Source organism: Nyctereutes procyonoides, unplaced genomic scaffold (assembly GCF_905146905.1).
Source record: "Nyctereutes procyonoides isolate TBG_1078 unplaced genomic scaffold, NYPRO_anot_genome, whole genome shotgun sequence".
Taxonomy (NCBI): Eukaryota; Metazoa; Chordata; class Mammalia; order Carnivora; family Canidae; genus Nyctereutes; species Nyctereutes procyonoides.
In genome coordinates this window covers 42,638,213-42,656,005 of record NW_026575131.1, presented here as the reverse complement: position 1 = coordinate 42,656,005, position 17,793 = coordinate 42,638,213, and the positions used below count along the sequence as shown (strand labels likewise).

General features: G+C 45.1%; 2 protein-coding genes across 4 annotated transcripts in view; both read right to left on the bottom strand.

Annotated features, from left to right (window-relative positions):
- FYCO1 (FYVE and coiled-coil domain autophagy adaptor 1) overlaps positions 1–960 on the bottom strand; it is a 73,100-nt gene extending 72,140 nt beyond the window's left edge. Inside the window, exon 1 of one of the 2 annotated variants that reach the window (XM_055342806.1) lies at positions 851–960. The gene's annotated coding sequence lies outside the window, so the exon portion shown is untranslated. The remainder of the gene's footprint in view (positions 1–850) is intronic. The other variant, XM_055342804.1, reaches the window with a different exon arrangement.
- Positions 961–4,822: 3,862 nt separating this feature from the next.
- Positions 4,823–16,398, bottom strand: XCR1 (X-C motif chemokine receptor 1). Of its 2 annotated transcripts, none has more exons than XM_055342808.1 (2): positions 15,252–16,398; positions 4,823–9,744 (listed from the first exon to the last, which is right to left on the bottom strand). In XM_055342808.1, the coding sequence occupies exon 2, from the start codon at positions 9,725–9,727 to the stop codon at positions 8,735–8,737; it is 993 nt and encodes a 330-aa protein (XP_055198783.1). In that variant the 5' UTR covers positions 9,728–9,744; positions 15,252–16,398; the 3' UTR covers positions 4,823–8,734. The 2 variants fall into 2 exon arrangements, with proteins under 2 accessions (XP_055198783.1, XP_055198784.1); XM_055342809.1 differs by lacking the exon at positions 15,252–16,398 and adding an exon at positions 14,098–15,117.
- Between the last annotated feature and the right edge of the window lie 1,395 nt (positions 16,399–17,793).

The following is a 17,793-nucleotide window of genomic DNA, read 5'->3' as shown; positions in this document are numbered from 1 at the left end:
AAAGGGCCGCGGTTTAAGACAGACAAGCAGAGGGGGCAGAGGCTGCGGCCAACACAGGCACTTTCTATCCACGCTCTCTTGGTTTCTGGAGGGAGCAGCCAATGGGAGCTGTCAAGAGTGACAAGGGACATCAGAGGGCACAGGTGCATTAACGGGGAGTCACGTGGTTCATGTGTCAACCGCCCTTGCTTACACAAAAATACAACAGAACCCAGCCCTCCCCCTACAACCCGGGGTCTTATCTGGCCCACGTCCCATGCGGCCACGCCACCACCCCAAATGCACAGGTGTCTCAAGGCAGGATCACTGCGGGGGCGGGGGCGGCTGTCCCGAGATCTGGGACACAAGGTAAAGAGAATGGGCCAAGGCCTGAAGACGGCCCGGGATGGGCAAACTGTCCCCTGCTGGGCGGCAGCGCGGGATGCGGGATGCGGGATGCGGGATGCGGGATGCGGGATGCGGAGGTCTGGGCAGCCCCGGCCCCTGAAGGTCAGCGGCCTCCCGGGCAGGGCGAGCAGGACCTCCGGTGCCTGGAGGGTCCAAGGCTCCTTCGGAGGCTCCCACCGGGGGCGCCCCTCGGCCGTCGGAGGTCCTGGGGCTGGTGCTTCGGGGGTCTGCCTTCCTCACTGATGGCCGGAGGCAGCCCGGGGCCCAGGGTCTGTTTCAGCCCCGGCTCCAGGTGCCTCCCAGGCCGGCCGGGCTCCGGCGGGGTCCGGGGGAGACCCGGGGACAGGGGCGGGGACGCGGAGGGCAACAGGTGATCAGCCGCGCCCGGAGCCAAGTTCTCGGCTCCCGGGCCGACGGCGGCCCAGGCTCCCCCGAGGTCCGGCCGGCCCCCCGCCGCACTTACGCGCTCGAGGGTCCACCGCTGGGCAGAAGCGAAACTTTCTGGGGCCCAGCGGAAGAGTGCGGTAGCGCGGCGCGGCCCGCCATGACACGCAGAGCCGCCGCAGGAGGGCGCGGACTACAACTCCCGGCATGCTCCGCACAGCCGGCGCCTACAAGTCCCGTCGGACCCCACAGCCCAGGGGCGCGGACTACGACTCCCGGCTCGCTCAGCGGGGGCCCAGGTTTGCATCTCCCCGGGGCGCTGCGGTGTCACCCCGGCCCCGGCTTCAGCCGTGCAGTCCCCGCGGGCTCCTGTGGCACCCGAGAGCAGCGCTGTCCCCGGGCGGCTTTGGGGAACTTGAAATGCGGCTAGTTCGAGCTGAATCGTACATGGGCTGTGAGTGCAAAACACACCTGACTTCCAAAGCCTTAGTATGGAAAACAAAATGTGAGACGGCTTATCACTACTTTTTTTATTATTACTATTTTTTTTTATTGAGTACGTGTTGAAACGGTAATATTTTTGATACGTTGGGCAGGCCAAATGAGAAGCGCTGTGTATTGCTGGGGCTTCCCATCTTTTGATCCCCTCTCTCTGTATCGCAGGGACCTATTTGAATGCAGTGCTCAAAAAGCGTGTGTTGATGAATGAAGCACCGCCCCTGCCTTCTGCTCCGCGCTCGGCCCGGTTTCTGTTTGTAAGTTCTATTTTCTGTTAATGAGTTGCAAGGCATCCTGAGGCCGGACTCAAGAGAACCAAACAAGTGACATCTAACTGAAGAGCGGCAGCAAGCACACGGGGCTCTTCGGCCTGTGGCTTGAGGCCTGGGCTCTTGTCATTCCTTAGCTCCGGCTGCACCGTCTTTTACTGTCTGCCCCTGTTCCCACCATTTAATCTAGAATTACCTTTCTATCTCACAGGACTTAGCTGGTTTTGTCCAATCAGGCACCATGGCCCCAACATTACCTGGGTGGAATAGTGCAGGAAAGGAAATAGATGTCCTCATTAAGTTCAGGGTATGGCATGTCATTAGTGCTCTTTTAGGAATTATTAGGTATAGGGGATCCCTGGGTGGCACAGCGGTTTAGCGCCTGCCTTTGGCCCAGGCGCGATCCTGGAGTCCCGGGATCGAGTCCCACGTCAGGCTCCTTGCATGGAGCCTGTTCCTCCCTCTGCCTGTGTCTCTGCCTTTCTCTGTCTCTCTCTACCATGAACAAATAAATAAATAAATCTTTAAAAAAAAAAAAGAAATTATTAGGTATAGATAAGTCAGTGATTAGATGGATTAGACTAGTCAGTTTGTGGGGGTCGTGAAAAGTGATTTCTATTCTTCTTGTTAAAAACTGTGAAAGGAAGAGGAAAGAGGGAGAGAATGGCAGAGGAATAGTCATTGTTCCAACCACGGTCTGAATGGTTTTATGACATATCAAGGATGGGAGAGGTTTTTTTTTTAATATTTTATTTATCATGAGAGACACACAGAGAGAGGCAGAGACACAGGCAAAGGGAGAAGCAGGCTCCCTGCAAGGAGCCCGATGCGGTACTCAATCCCAGGACCCCAGGATTATGACCTGAGCCAAAGGCAGACGCTCAACCACTGCGCCACCCAGGCACCCAAAGGATGGGAAAGATCTTAAAGTCAGATTTTAGTGCCACTTTTTTCAGGACTATGACCTCACATCCTCAGGACTGTGACCCCACATGTTCAAAGCTGTGGCCCCAGTGAATAGGTCATGACCCCACATGCCAGAGGACTTGAACTCATGTCCCCGGGGTCGTGACCCCACGTGTTTGAGGCCATGTCCCCACTTTATCGGAGCTATGAGTTCACATCCTCAGGGCTGTGATACTTCATGCTCAGGTTCATGACCCCATGTCTTCCAAGTCGTGAGCCTTGTGCTAGGGCCTGAGGCCCCACTTGACTGGGGCTATGACCCCTTGCCTCAGGCAGTGACCCCACATGTTTGGGGAGTGTGACTTCTCTAAGCCTCGATACCCTCCTTGGTCAAAGTGGAAATAGGAAACTTCCCAGGGCGGCCGTGAGGTGTAAAAATGTATGGGCCCAGCACAGAGTAGATCTCAGTAAAAGTCAGCTTCCAATCTTCTATATGGGCAGGGTAAACCCTGAAGCCTCATGAGGAGCTCTGAGATGCACTAGAATTCCTTGCACACCCACTGAGATTGGTGCCATGTATTAACCTGTTCATGCTGCCATAACAAAGTCCCTCAGACCAGGTGGCCTAAATAGATCTCTAGGCCAGAAGTCTATGGTCAGGGTGTCTGCAGGGATGTCTTCTTCTGAGGCTGTGGGAGAGCACCTGTTCCATGCCTCTCTCCTAACTTCTGGTGGGTGCTGGCAATCTTTGGTGTTCTTGACTTATGATAGCATAACTCCGATCTTCACATGGCTTTCTCCCTTTGTCCGGATCTGTGTCCAAATTCCCCCTCTTTCCCCCCTGTCATATTGGGTTATGGGCCTGCCTCACCTCTCTTTTCGTAATTACACACAAAGTAATGCTCTTTACAGAGAAGGTCACATTCAGAAGTACTGAGAATTAGGACTCAAACCTAAGAATTTGGTAGGGAGGAGGAGGAGGACACAGTTCAACCCGTAACATGCCTGAAGCTATAGGTTTGTGTTCCCTAAAGAACCTCATGGAAATGCAACTCATGAGATTATAGGCCCACACATCTCATTTTTTTAATCACAGGAAAGGATCTTAGAGATAACTAGTTTAAACCTCTCTAGTTAAGTTAAATAAATAAGGAGAGGAAGTGGCTTGCTGAGGACCCAACCAGAAAGGTGAATGTGATTTCCTATGAAGACCAATATGTGTGGGTTTCCTCTAATCTTTAAACAGAAGATGCTTTGAAAAATTAGTAGTGTTCAGTGTTTTTTAAAAGTCACATTATCCTTATTGCTGGAAAAAGTTAGAGGCAGATTGTTGTACCAATTGTAACCAAAGTGGGGGGAACAGATACAGATGGGTATTTCCTTCCCTAAACTACCATAGTTTACTGCAAAATGCTTTGAAATGGTTTCCATGACACATTTAAGGTGACGTATTCAAGGTGTGCATTTCCAGTTGTGTGGACAATGGAGCCATATCATTTTCTCTGAGTCAAGAAGGTTCATCCAAGTCACCTGGGAAAAAGATCAGCACTTCCCTAGGACTAGAGTAGTCCTATGGAAATCTATCCCCAAATAGGAATGACCAGAGGCTGGCCAACTTGAGAATGGGGCTAATTTGTCTTTGTGATTTTCTACCTCCCAGCACGGGCTTTCCACTGCTTCCCAGAGTAGGCCTCTACACATGTGGCCAGGAACATCCTTGAGGTCTATGTGCCCCCCTCTCACCCTCTGGCCTGATACCATGCTTATAACTACCCAGTTCTCCATGCCCATCCATTGCCTATATCTTCTCTCTGACCATGATTTCTGATATGGCCCAAGTCAAGGAACCAAGCTGCTATTGTCCTCCTTGTGTCCCTTTGGCCACGCTTTCTTTTGTGGAGGGATTACGGGTATGGGAGAGGAGGTTACAACCACCCTGTACCTAAAATCTGGGCTGGCCTCAGGGTAGAGAGGGGAGTCCAGGATAACCCTTCTCAAACTTCCCTAAGACCTGTAAAGTGTTTCCCACCAAGTTTTCAGGATACCTGAAATTCACAGCAGGAAGTGTGCCATTCCTTCTGATTGGAAGGCTGATCTCTGAAAAGTCTTTGTTCTGACACAATGTTGATCACAAAATAGGAAAAAACCTTGGACTTGAAGACAGTCAACTTAGGTGCCAGGCCAAGGGAGAGATGGGGACAGAAAACTGAACCATGGAGCACTCAGGACACACTTGGCCTCCTGGATTTTGCGAGGCCTAAAAGGAGTCAATTTCCTACCATCCTGACCCACATAAGTTCCACACTTTTTAAAAAAAGATTTTATTTATTTATTCATGAGAGACATAGAGAGAGGCAGAGACATAGGCAGAGGGAGAAGCAGGCTCCTCACAGGGAGCCTGATGTGGGACTTGATTGCAGGACCCCAGGATCACTACCTGAGCCAAAGGCAGATGCTCAGTTACTGAGCCACCCAGGTGCCCCTTATTCTACTCTGTATCTCCATGGTCAATATCCAGTCCTCCTCCTGTGTTCCTCCCTCCACCCTAAATCATAACCCAGATCACCCATAAGCAGAGAACTTTTGGGAGTTGTATATAATGACGTTGGGCAGAAATGAAGAAAACACAGCCAGAGGTGCATCCATACATGCTAATTTTTAATTTGTGCATATGATACGATGATGCTTTCTGTCTTTATGAGATGATTACAGTAGTGATTCCTATTTGGGGCTGAATCATTGGCAAAGCAAGTACTTTTATGCATGTGACCTCATGTGCATCTCCATAGTGTGGGTAGAGTCTGTCTTTGCGTCACTGGCATTTATATAGCTTTACAGATGAGGATACTGAGGGTCTGAGAGGCCCAAGATCATAGTGAGTCAGTAAAGGAGTTTTGGGGTTTGGGTCTAGGGCTCAGGTCCTGAGAGCCTTCTCAGATAGTCTACTTTGGGATCTATTCTGCTGTGCTTTTCTAGATGTGTGGGCCTCTTTGTCCTGTCACATGTAGGTTCCACAAATGAAAGCTGTCAGGAGTTCAGCAATTGGGCAATGTCTGGGCTGATGGGCCCTAGGGAAGAGTTCATGGGAAGCCATTAGGTGGTACCTGGTGGAAGATATAATGTAAGCAAATGTGGAAAGAAAAAACGGAAGTAGAAAAAAGCCCAAAAGATGGTCTCTTATCTACTGACTCAACCAACCACAAACATTGCTGGGCACAGAGGGAGACTCTTGAGCTACAATATGAGGCTTGTGCCCTTGAGGAACTTCTACTCTGGCTGGGGTCATTTGAGGTCTGGGGCTGCCCTGAGCTTAGAGTTCCTATTCAGTGACGAGCAAAGTTCCTGTTTTCCTGATTTTGTCCGAGTAAAGGGAGGTAGCAATGCTGTGAAGACATCTTCCCTAGGAATCACTGTGGTTTTTTAATGAGATGAGCGGCAGAAGCAGCAGGAGGTCGGTAGCCCTGTGGTTGGGTCACCTTTTATTGACTAGAGGAGAGGGACAGGTCCACAAGAGACTAGCTGAGGTTGAATCATGGTTCTGTGGGTGGAGAGAGGGGAAGGCAAGAGGTTGTGGCCAATGGAGGGTGTGGTCAAGGTATATAGAGAGTAGCCACTAGCCTGTAGCTTTCTGGCTGCTTTTTTCAGGAGTCTTACCCACAGTTCCCTCTCTGATACAATGTGCCTCTGTCATCCCATTCATACCTTTCCTTCTCTGTGCCTCTTTCCTTGTCTTCCCAAGGAACTAGACTGGGAGAAGATGCTCTACTCTCTACTCCAGGGAATGACAAAACATCACTAGAAATTTAAGAAGATGGATACACTTGTGTTTAGTGATATGCTCTTGGGGGTATGGGTAAATGTGTTGAAAGAAATACTTAGATAAGCATCTTTGGATGTGAAGGTATGGGATGGAATGAGGAGCTAATGAAGCACACCTCTCAAAAGGCATACTCTGTAGTGATGTAAGACCTCCAAACCTGCCTTCTAGGAAGAGTGGGATTAAGGCTACACTGCTTTGATTTTGGAGGGTGTGAACAAGAGTCTTCTGCTCTTCTCATCCCTGGGCTCATCCCACCTTCTGAATGAACATTGAATGGAGTTTTAATAATATTAGTTTGAAAGGGGCACTGAATGATCACCCCAATCGGAAGCCTATGGGCTTAGCTCTGAGCCCATTACTACCTCATGTCTCCTTCCTTTTGCTGTTTTCTATCCGTGGTAAGTGATGTCCTCAGCTATTAGTTGGCAAGTCCATAAGAGCTCTATCCCTTTGTTGGTTACCACCTAGTTCTCTTCAGCAAGTGCTACTGGCCTAATTCTTAAAACTAGACCTCTGTCTTTCCCAGCCAAGTAAAATGCCTCCAAGGCTGGCCACCCAAATGCAAATGCATAATTGAAGCTGGAGCTGAAGGAGTGGATGCTTTTGTGCTCTCTAGGCTCTAGCTGAGGGCTGTAATAGTAGCTACTTTATTTGGTAAGCATATATTGAGTGCCTACTCTGTGTAAAGCCCTGCTCAAGGGACTATGGAAGACTTTGGAATTCTCATTTTCAAGGACCTATAGCCAAATATATCTAAGTGGAATGCAGGTCAGAATCACCTGGGGAGATTTTCCAAAGGCTCCACTCCAGAGCTAAGTCAGATTGGGACCAGGTCTGTGTGATATGGGAAAGTTTAGAAGGTGAGTTTTATCTATGTCCTTGGATGTGACACTATGGGACAGTGTAAGAGGCAGGCATGTGTACCACTAACTAAAAAGCAAGGTCAAGTATAGCTATTTCCACTGAGAGGGATAAACAAGGTGCTCTGAGGGTATAGACTAAAGAAGAAAGATAACTATCTATAAACTAGCATCCTGGGGCAGGAAAGGTAGACTATATTCCCTAGGCACGGGTCTCCAAAATGCATAAATTAGAAGAATAATAACAATTGTCATTCTTCGCTCCCATGCAATATATAGTGATAGAAAACCAGGGCCAGTGCTTGGCAGAGTGCAAGAAAGACCAGGTTCCTGCCCTCAGACAGTTTGCAGTCCAATGGGGCAGGATGATAAGACATGTACAAGTGTAACTATGACACATGGTGGAGAGTGACAAATGCTATTTTATAGGGGACAAGTAGAGTGCCACAGCACCCCAGAGAGTGCTCTTCTGATTTACAGATAGAGGAGGGCTTCCTGAGGAACTGGCCTTTTAGGTGGTGAAAGAGATGAGCAGTAGGAGGATGCTGAGGAAGTAAAGCCATTGGGGATGGAACCACAGGCATGTGATGAACACAGGCAAGGATATCTCTGAGGGCCTTGGAGAAGGCAGAGTCCACAGGACTGGGCTGTGGGAGTAGGGGAAGGGAAATGCAGGACTTAGGGATGACCCAGGTTTGGAGCATTAGTGGCTGGAGGAAGCTGGTGCCATCAACCAGGCAGGTGGAGAACATTTTAGGTGGACAGTGATGAATCTAAAGCATCAGCTCAATATCCAACTAGAGAGGATGAGATGTTACAGAACTCTTTACCCTGGATGCCTTAGCCAAGGCGGGTACTTCTTTATCTGGACCTTCAGAGCTGGACTGTTGGTACCTGTAGGATTACAATAGTATCTCATTATCTTTATGTCTTGCAGATAAATGCTTCATGTGGAAGGTAGCACTTATTGCATTCATTCTTTCCACAAAAGATTTATGGACTGAATATGCAGGTGCCAATTCATGTGGCAGACACTGGAGCTATGATATGGGACATGTCTCCCATCTAATTGTGGGTTTTCAGAATCCTGATTGCGTCCTGACTTGTTATTTGAGGATGTGCTTATCTTGGCCTTGCAGAATAGTCTCATCCAGCAGTCACTGAGGAGTGCAGAGCCAATCCCTCCAAAGTCAGCTGGCACAACCCTGCAGTGGAGCAGGGGACAGATCATCTGCCAGCAGCCTGCATTTGTACAAATAGCACACACATTGAGTCTCAGACCTCATAAAGTCTTGAAGGACCCTCCTTTCTGGGAATCCTTCCAAGTTTTGGAAGTCTTCTGGACTAAGCAATGTCCGAATGAATGAATTCATGAAGGAATGGATGGTGAACTCAGAATCCAAGAAGTGTTTTTCTGGATGGTGATCTAAAGTTTCCAGGTGGGAGCCACTGTCTGCAGGAGAGGAGACATGAAGCCTCTGCAGGTGGAAGCTATTTCTCTCACCCCATCGTCATGGCCATGGCATTTGCCAGCGTGCCCTCCATGATGCTTCTTCCTGCTCCCACTCTAGCAGCTCTGTCCACCTCCATTGGCACCACCAGACTCCCTTTCAATAGAAGGAGGCACCCTCATAGTTGAAGGCACCCGCGGAGTGAGGGGGAGTGCTGGGTGCCTGCTGCTGGCAGAGCCAGAAGTGCTGGAGTAGACTTTTGAGATGCCTGCGGAACTTGACCCCGACAAAAACGTAGAGCACTGGGTTGAAGCAGCAGTGGGAAAAGGCAACATTGCGGCAGATGAGCAGGGCATAATCTATCTGCTGGCTGAGCTCACAGCTCTGGATGACCCCGAGTTTCAGCAGTGTCTGTAGAAACAGGACCAGGTTGTAGGGAGCCCAGCTGAGGAAGTAGGCCACCACGATGGTGAAGATGAGCCTGACTGTCCGGGGGCGCCGTTTGGATCTTGAGCGGAATAGGGTCCTGAGAATCTCCACATAGCAGAACAGGATAATGCCGATGGATAGCAGGAAGAAGATGTTGTGCTGGTAGACCGAGGTGAGGAACCACTTGTTTTCTGAGTAGTGACAGCCTTCGGGAAATACCTTGTGGAAGATGGCATCAGGGATGGAGGACAGGATGCTGGTTGCCCACACAGATGTGGTCATCAGCACACGGCACTGGAGGGTGTGGACGCGCAGGGACGAGAGGGGTCTCACTACTGATATGTAGCGGTGGATAGTCATGATGGTCAGGAAGAAGATGCTGCTGTAGAGGCTGATGGAGAAGATCATGTTGAGGAGCTTGCAGAGGAAGTCCCCCAGCACCCAGCCCCAGTGGTACCCCATGGCCCACACTGGCAACAAGCAGGAGAACACCAGGTCTGAGAGGCACAGGTTGAGGATGAAGACATTGGTGAGGGATTCCAGGCTCTCATACTTCACCAGTACCCATAACACCAGGCTGTTGCCCACCAGGCTGAGAAGGAACACCAGGAAGTACAAGATGGTGGTGCTGAAGGTGGCAAAGGTGAAGGACTTGGTCTCACACAGAAGGCTCTGATAATCATAATAAATGGTGATGGACTCTGGGGTGCCTGAGGGCTCCATCTAGACATGGAGAGCATCTGAAATGACAGAGATGCAGAATTTCAAACTATGTGGTTAGGTGAGGATCGGAAAAAAAAAAGTGTGGTCCGTGGTCTAGCTACCAGTGATGAACTATATGTAATGAGACTGGGAAATTTGCCAGAACACGAAGTCACAAAACATACTGTTTAGTTTGGGGAGCATTTCTTCTTAGCAAAGCTCTTTTGATGAAGGAAGTGGCACACTCATTTACATTCGGTCACATGCCCCTTGGGACTGGCATTCGAGTAGCACTAAGCTAGACCGTTCTCCCAGTAGGTGTACAAGAAAGAGCAATGGAACTGGATTCAGAGAACTCAAGTCAAATTTACTGTATTTCTGGGCAAGCTGTCTACCCTTCCTGAACCTAAGGTCCTCATCTATAGAATAGGACTAATGATCCCCAAACTGCTCCTTCATTTATTTAACAAATATCTCGTGAGCATCTGCCTGCCTGCCTCCCTTCCTTTGCCTCTCCCTCTGTCCCTCCCTTCCTTTCTTCCTCTGCTCCCTCCTTTTCTTCCTTCCATAAAGTCTACAAATCCTGATGGCAGGAAACTTGCTGTCTCTTGGAACAGGTCTGAAAAAGAAAGGAGCAAGCATTTCTCATGTAAACTCAGGTATGAAATAATCTCAAGACTACTCTGGGAGACCAAGTCGTCACTAACACAGATGATCCCTGAAAAGGAAGTATATGCCAAGTGACTTCCAAAGGCCAAAGAAAAAGGCAGACCAAGTCCAGCTTGCCAAGCAATGGTTTAATAAAGGGGCTTATGGACACAGGTGTGTTTTGGGTGACTGCAAAATGAGTAGATCTCGCACCCCACCTCCCATAAGACCTGATTTTATAGCCCTAGAGGCTAGGGAATGTGTAATGGGAGACAACTGGGAGGAGATGTGTGAGAATAGTTGTGTGTCATAGCCATATCTCCAGAGCAGACCAAGGACGTTATGCCCCAAGTGTACCCTTAAGGGTAATTTATTATACAACTGGTTAGACAAAAGGAAAGAATGGTGGTGGTGGTGGTGGTGGTGGTGGTGTGTGGGGGGGGAGGACTGTGCTCAAGAGGGCTCCAGGTCATAGAGCAGTCATCGTGATGGATTTGTCCAAGATGGCATCAGGCTGCTACATACACTCACTAACACAGAGGATTAACTCTGAGCAGAAAGCTTTCTCATTTGGAAGTTTAGTTTATAGAACATCCTATAGAGGCAAACAAATGGCAATAACCTAAGCATCCAGTTGGAGGGGAGTAGGTAAGAAAACTATATTGAGTCACATTGATTCAATCCCCTGAGTTAGTGAGGTTTGGGAAATGGTGAGACTACAAAACCAGGGGGAGGAGAGGGAAAGTGATTGAAAAACTGGAACTCTGGTTGAAAGAGGTGAGTGAAGATATAGGGCCCTTGGGAAAGAAGATAGGAGATTGGGTGAAGGAGCTGCCTTCACCACATAAGAGCCTTCTCATCACCTACTACGTGCCAGGCACTGTGCTAGCATAGGCTACACACCTGCTTCTTCTGTCCTCTGTCTGTAAGGCACAGCCGCTCCCATTTTACAGAAGAGGAAACCAAGGCTCAGACTGGTGAAGTGACCCTCTTGACTGAATAAAGACAGTAAGCAGGAAGGAGAGAGAGCCAAGCTAGGAGCCGAACACAGGCTCTCCTGCCTTGTGCTTGGAGGAGGAAAATCAGAGGAATAGCCCAAGTTTCTCACTTACCTAGTTTTGGATGGCAGGAATAATAAGGGGGTCTCTGATGAGTCCTGTTTTGGGTAGTAAGTCAATCATGTCTCCAAAGACCAAAGTGGAGATGATTGCAAGTATTACATATTGTTGTTCTCTTTTGTATTCTTTTGATTCCCAACAAAGAATACATATACTTTTGTATGTTTACTGTCTACTTGTGTTTCTTATTTTGAAAGTGTTTATGGATTTTGTTTATTTTTCTGCTTGGAAAAATTTTTAGTCTTGTCAACCTGTTGTGCTTTTTAGCTTTTAATTCTGTCCATGCATTTTTTTATTTATTTATTTATTTATTTATTTATTTATTGACATTTAGAAAGTGAGAGTTTATATTTTAAAGGGGAGCTCATCTGACTCAGTCCAATTGTGCTTGATGACCTCTGACCTATGCCAGGCTGTGTGACAGATGCTGGATTCTAGGGTGGAAACATAACTAATAGATAGTCTCTATCTGCAAGAGCCTTATAGTTTAGAATGAATTAGAAATTGTACAAATGTCTGGGATTTCCTGTAGTGTGCCTAGTTGGAAATGCAGGTATTTGGGGACAGGGCCTTGTAAGAACCCCTCATATCATACAGGTGATCCCTAAAGTCTGCTGTGTAGCTCTTGTCTTCCCCTGACCCAGAGCCAGTGTAGGGCTGACCCATCTTCTTAACATCAACACCTCAGCTGCGTGGTTGGAAATTTCTCAAAATTAAATGGCTTCTCCTGACAGAGAAGGTATCTTGTCCCTCTTTTATTTGAATTTACTAGAAACAAGTAGGTTTACACTCTCAGTGTTGTAACATCTCTGAAGAATACAGAACAAAACAACAGAGAGATGGTTTGGCTTCCTTGGCCGATGATTTGTGTTGCATCGCCAAGACAGAATAATCACACATCTCTACATTTAGTGGAGTTCACATTTTCTCCCCGTATCTGCAGAATAAAAGAAGTCCTTGGGCCAGCCTGAGATGGCAGGGAGCCAGTGACCAATCTACTCGACTTCCATTTCTTCCACCTTACCTAGTCTTTTTCTGATCTGTGGTCCTGAATAATGCAGCCTGACTGAGTTGCTAAGAGGACTTTCTAATTCCTGCTCTGCCAGGGACTGGCAAATATTGAATTATTTACTATGGAGAAGATAATGTAAGTGGGTGTCACTTCTCAGTAACGGTTGAGTAAGCTCAGATGTAACCAAGCATTCTACAGATAAAAACCATAAACCCCACCCCCCAAAAAAACCCATAAACTCTGGAACAGAAACCAAAACTGAACCCCAGAATCTTCTTTTGGGCAATGTTGAGCTACGAGAAGATGGTGAATCCTGGAAGAGACCAGGCATTTGAAAGAGGAGGGCAACTGAATGGAATGGGTAGGATTCCCATTTTTATGTCTTTGGCTTTGGGGCAGGAGCCAATCATGAGGGGCAACTAAAATTCCAGTAGCAAAGTCACAAATTTTTGGTCTTGAAAAACCAGAGGGCTGAGTTTAGGGTAACTACAGCCACTGGACAGGGGAGGAGGGGAGATCACAGAGAGGAAAGGGCTAGAGAGTGAGAGCCCCAGAATCTGTATTTTTACTCTGCCCAAATACTTGGCTGACCTCTGAATCACGAATGCCCCTGTGAATGCTGGAGGCACTCAATTGAAATTGAGCTGCTGCCCACTTCAGGGGAGGCAGAGTTTAGAGTCTGAGCTGGGCATCTTAGTTGTGTGATAACGTGAACAGTATATAAAATAATCATTACTTTTCAAAAGAATGAAATAATCCAGTCTGCACAACATAGCATCCACAATGATCAGGCTATAATACAACACCCCTCGGCATGTGGACAAATAGGAGAACATGGCCCATCCTCAAAAGAAAAAAATGGTCAAGAAACTGATCCTGAGATGACCTAGATGCTAGAATTTGGAAATAAGCATGGAAATGCAATTCTTTTCACTGTTCTCAAGGGACTAAAGGAAAATATATCCCTAATAAGTGGAAAGATAAATCTCAGCAGAGAAAGACAAACCAAATGAAAGACCCAAAAGGAAGTAGAAACCCATAACAATAAGATATATAGAAAAGCCAAAACAATTTGGAAGTAAAACAACATACTTCTAAAGAATCTGAGTCAAAGAAGAAACAAAAAATGAATTGTAAAATATTTGGAATGGAATAATAATGAAAATAGCACATATCGAAATCCATGGCACACAACCCAAACATACTTAGAAATGTATACCTTCAAATGCTTTTATTAGAAGAAAGGTCTAAAATTAATTACCTAAATCAGCGATTCAGAAGCTAGAAAAATAAAAGCAAATTAAACCCAAAGAAAGTAGAAGGAAAAAAATAAATATAAAAGAAGAAATAAAGAAACAGGGAATCAAAAAGAAAGCAAATGTACAAAACTAAAAGCAGTTGTTTGAAAAAGTTTTTTAAAATGTTTTTTAAAAGTTTTTTAAAACTCTAGTTAGATTGAGAGCAGAAAAAGAGAGGACACAAATTCTGAATAGCAGGTATGAAAGAATGTGCATTACTGATTTTAAATGACTAACAAAGAAATATTATCATCAATTTTACATTAGATTCAGCAACTTAAATAATGGACAAATTTCTTTAAAAATTCAACCTACCAAAGCTGACATGAGGTGAAACAGCAAATCTGTAAAGTCCTGCCTTTATTAGAGAAATTTGATTAACTATTTTTTTTAAATCTTCTTACAGAGAAAAAACCCCAGGACTAGATGATTTTTCTTGTGCATTCTGTCAAACTTTTAAGGAAGAAATCATATCAATCCTATACAAACAATCTGAGGTACGGGATGGAATACTTCAAATCATTTCATGGAGCCAGCATAACCTTGATACCAAAACCAGACAAAAACATCACAACAAAGGAAACTACAAAACCAACATCCCTCATGAACATAGGCACAAAATTCCTCAACCAAGTATCAGCACGTCAAATCCAGCGATATATTTTAGAAGGCTAATACATCACGACCAAGTGGTGTTTATCCCAGAAATATGGGTATGGGTTAACATTTGCAAAAATCAAGCAATTTAATCAGTCACCACACTGACAGAATAAAGAGAAAAACTATCTGACACTTTTTGATCTGTGCAAAAAAGTATTTGTCAGAACCCAATACCCATTCATGATGTAAACTCTCAGCAAATCAGAAATTAAAGGGGTGTTGGACATCTATAAAAGCTATTCCACTTTTCTGTTGGTTATTCATTCCTTTACGCAAAATGTCACAGGCACTTCTGGCCTAGGCTTGGGAGGTCTTGGGGATACAAGAGGGAATGGTGCCAAACCCCAAACCACTGTGAGTTACATTCTAGAAGCCTGTTCCCTTTCACCTGTCACTGCTCTCCCTCTCTGTTTCTGCTCGCCCACCTCCACACCAGGACAGCAAATTTAGCTTTCCAGTCCACAGTATGTTTCTGGATCAAGAAACACAGGTCTAAATTATCCAACCACCGATAATAACAATGTCTTACCTAAACGCTTGGAACCAGATAACCCCCTATACTTTCTTCAGTAGAAGGAAAAGAAAAACATGTACATGATAAGTCTGTTCAAAGTACACAGACCAGGTTTTTAGCAATGCAGATTTGAGGGAATCCCCAGACTTGGGGACTCAGAACCTCTGGATGTAGGGCTCAGGACTCCAAATATTTACCACCTCTCCAGTTGTCTGATGCCCACCTAGAGTTTAAGAACCCCTGGTACAAGCTATTAACATGAGAGGAAAACAGAAATATTTGTTAAGGAACTCACCTATATCTACACCTCTTTATGTGCGTCTTGAGGCAGAAATGGCGCTTCTCTGTTGCATATTTGTGCTCTAAGAAACTGAAACACCTGCCCTGCCCAGAAAGTTAGAGGAAGGTAGGGGAAGATTGTTGTGTACAGTTTCAGAGGGAGACAGGGAACATTGACTGATCCCTCTACTTCCCTCCTGGCTTCCAGGCTTGACCCATCCCCAACCCTACTCCCACCCAAGATCTCAGGTCAGAACCTGGCCCCAACACTGGTCACCTGGCCTGTCTCCAAAGCAAGTGGGGTCAACAATTTAAGGGTCATCTGAGCCCCTGGGTCCCACTGAGAATAGAGTGAGATAATTTTGGATTTGGAAGGAATCTTAAAGGATAAATGTTTAAAAAGTTGTATTTGTATTTTAGCAAAAATATATTTGATTAGCATATCAGTCATGTATGATGACGATGATGATTTTAAATTGAGATAAAATTCATGTAACAAAAAACTGTCCATTTTAAGTTGTGGAATTCTATAGTGTTTAGCATATTCACAATATTTACAACCATTATTGCTATTCAATTCCAGAACATTTCCAGCACCCCTAAGAGAAATCCCATACTTGTTAGCTGTCAATCCCTTTCCCGTTTCCCTCCATCTTCCAGCAGCTGCTAATCCACTTGCTGTCTTTATGGTTTTGCCTAATCTGGACATTTCATCAAGTGGAATCATACAATACGTGACCTTCAGTGATGGGCCTTTTTCACTTACTATAATGTTTTGAAAGCTCATCCATATTGCGGCATGTATCACTACTTCATTCCATTTTATGGTTGAATACTATTCCTCTGAATGGTTATACTACATTCATTTACCCATTCATCAGCTGAGGGACATTTGGGTTGTTTCCACTTTTGGGCTATTATGAATAATGCTGCCCTGAACATTTATGTACAAGTTTCTGTATGGACATATATTTTTATTTCTCTTGTGTATGTACTGAAGTGGAATTGCGGGGTTATATGGTAACTCTATGTTTAAATTTTTTGAGGAACTGCCAGACTGATTTTCATAGAGCTGTACCATTTTAATTTCTCATTAGCAGTGCATGAGGGTTCCAGTTTCTCCATATCTTCACCAACACTTATTAAGTGTCTTTCTTTCTTTCTTTCTTTCTTTCTTTCTTTCTTTCTTTCTTTCTTTCTCTCTCTCTCTCTCTCTCTCTCTCTCTCTTTCTCTTCTTTCTCTTCTTTCTTTCTTTCTTTCTATCATAGGGTATGAAATGGTAGCTCACCATGATTTTGATTTACATTTCCTTAATGAATAACAATGTTAAGTATCTTTTCATGGGCTTATTGGTCAGTTGGTATTTCCTTGAGAAGTATCTATGCAGACACTTTGCCTTTTTCAAGTTTGGGTTATTTGGCTTTTTATTATTAAGTTGTAAGCATTATTTATATATTCTGGAAACCAGAGTCTTCTCAGATACCTGATTTGCAAATAGCTTTCCCCATTTTGTGAGTAATTTTAAAATTTGTTGATAGTGTCCTTTCACACACAAAAGCTTTTAATTCATACATACATTTTATATATACGTTTTTTATTCCTGTGATAAATTATATTAGGGTGATGTTAGCCTGACAGAATGAGTTAGGAAGTATTCCCTCTGCTTCTACCTTCTGGAAGAAACTGTAGGGAATCGATGTAATTTCTTCTTTAAATTCACTGGGTCTGGGTGATTTGTTATGGAAAGTTATTAATTATTGATTCAGTTTCTTAATAGTTATAAGCCTGTTTGTATTGTCTGTTTCTTCTTGTGTGTTTTGACAGGTTATGTATTTGAAGGAATTGGTCCATAGGTTATCAGATTTGTGGGCATAATATTCCCCTATTATCTCTTCATGTTGATGGAGTTTGTAGTAATGTCTCCTCTTTCATTTCTGGTATTGGAAATTTGAATCCTCTTTTTCTTAGTCTGACTAGATAAGTTTATTAAGTTTATTAAAATTTTCAAAGAACCATCTTTGGTTTTGTTGATTTTCTTTACAAAAATGGAATCATATTGGGATCCCTGGGTGGCGCAGCGGTTTGGCGCCTGCCTTTGGCCCAGGGCGCGATCCTGGAGACCCGGGATCGAATCCCACATCGGGCTCCCAATGCATGGAGCCTGCTTCTCCCTCTGCCTATGTCTCTGCCTCTCTCTCTCTCTCTCTCTCTCTCTCTCTCTCTCTCTCTCTGTGACTATCATAAATAAATAAAAAATAAAAAATAAAAAAATGGAATCATATTATGCACACTTATTTATCCTTCTTCCTTTAAACAAAGTGGCATGAACATCTTTCCAAGCCTATTTTATTCTTTTTAGCAGCTGAAAAGTATTTCACTGCATTGAGGTGTCATATTTTACTTATTTTCTTGTCAATGCACACTCAGTTTGCCTCCAAGTTTTAAAATTACAATGATATAGAGAACATCAATGACTATATACCTTTAATGCACTGGTATTGATATTTCTATAGGATGGATTTTTAGAAGTGATGGATTTCTGGGTCATATGTGAATT

What these genes read in the sequence shown, in the direction of transcription:
- XCR1 (XM_055342808.1), bottom strand. Translation starts at nt 9,727, where the DNA reads ATGGAGCCCTCAGGCACCCCAGAGTCCATCACCATTTATTATGATTAT.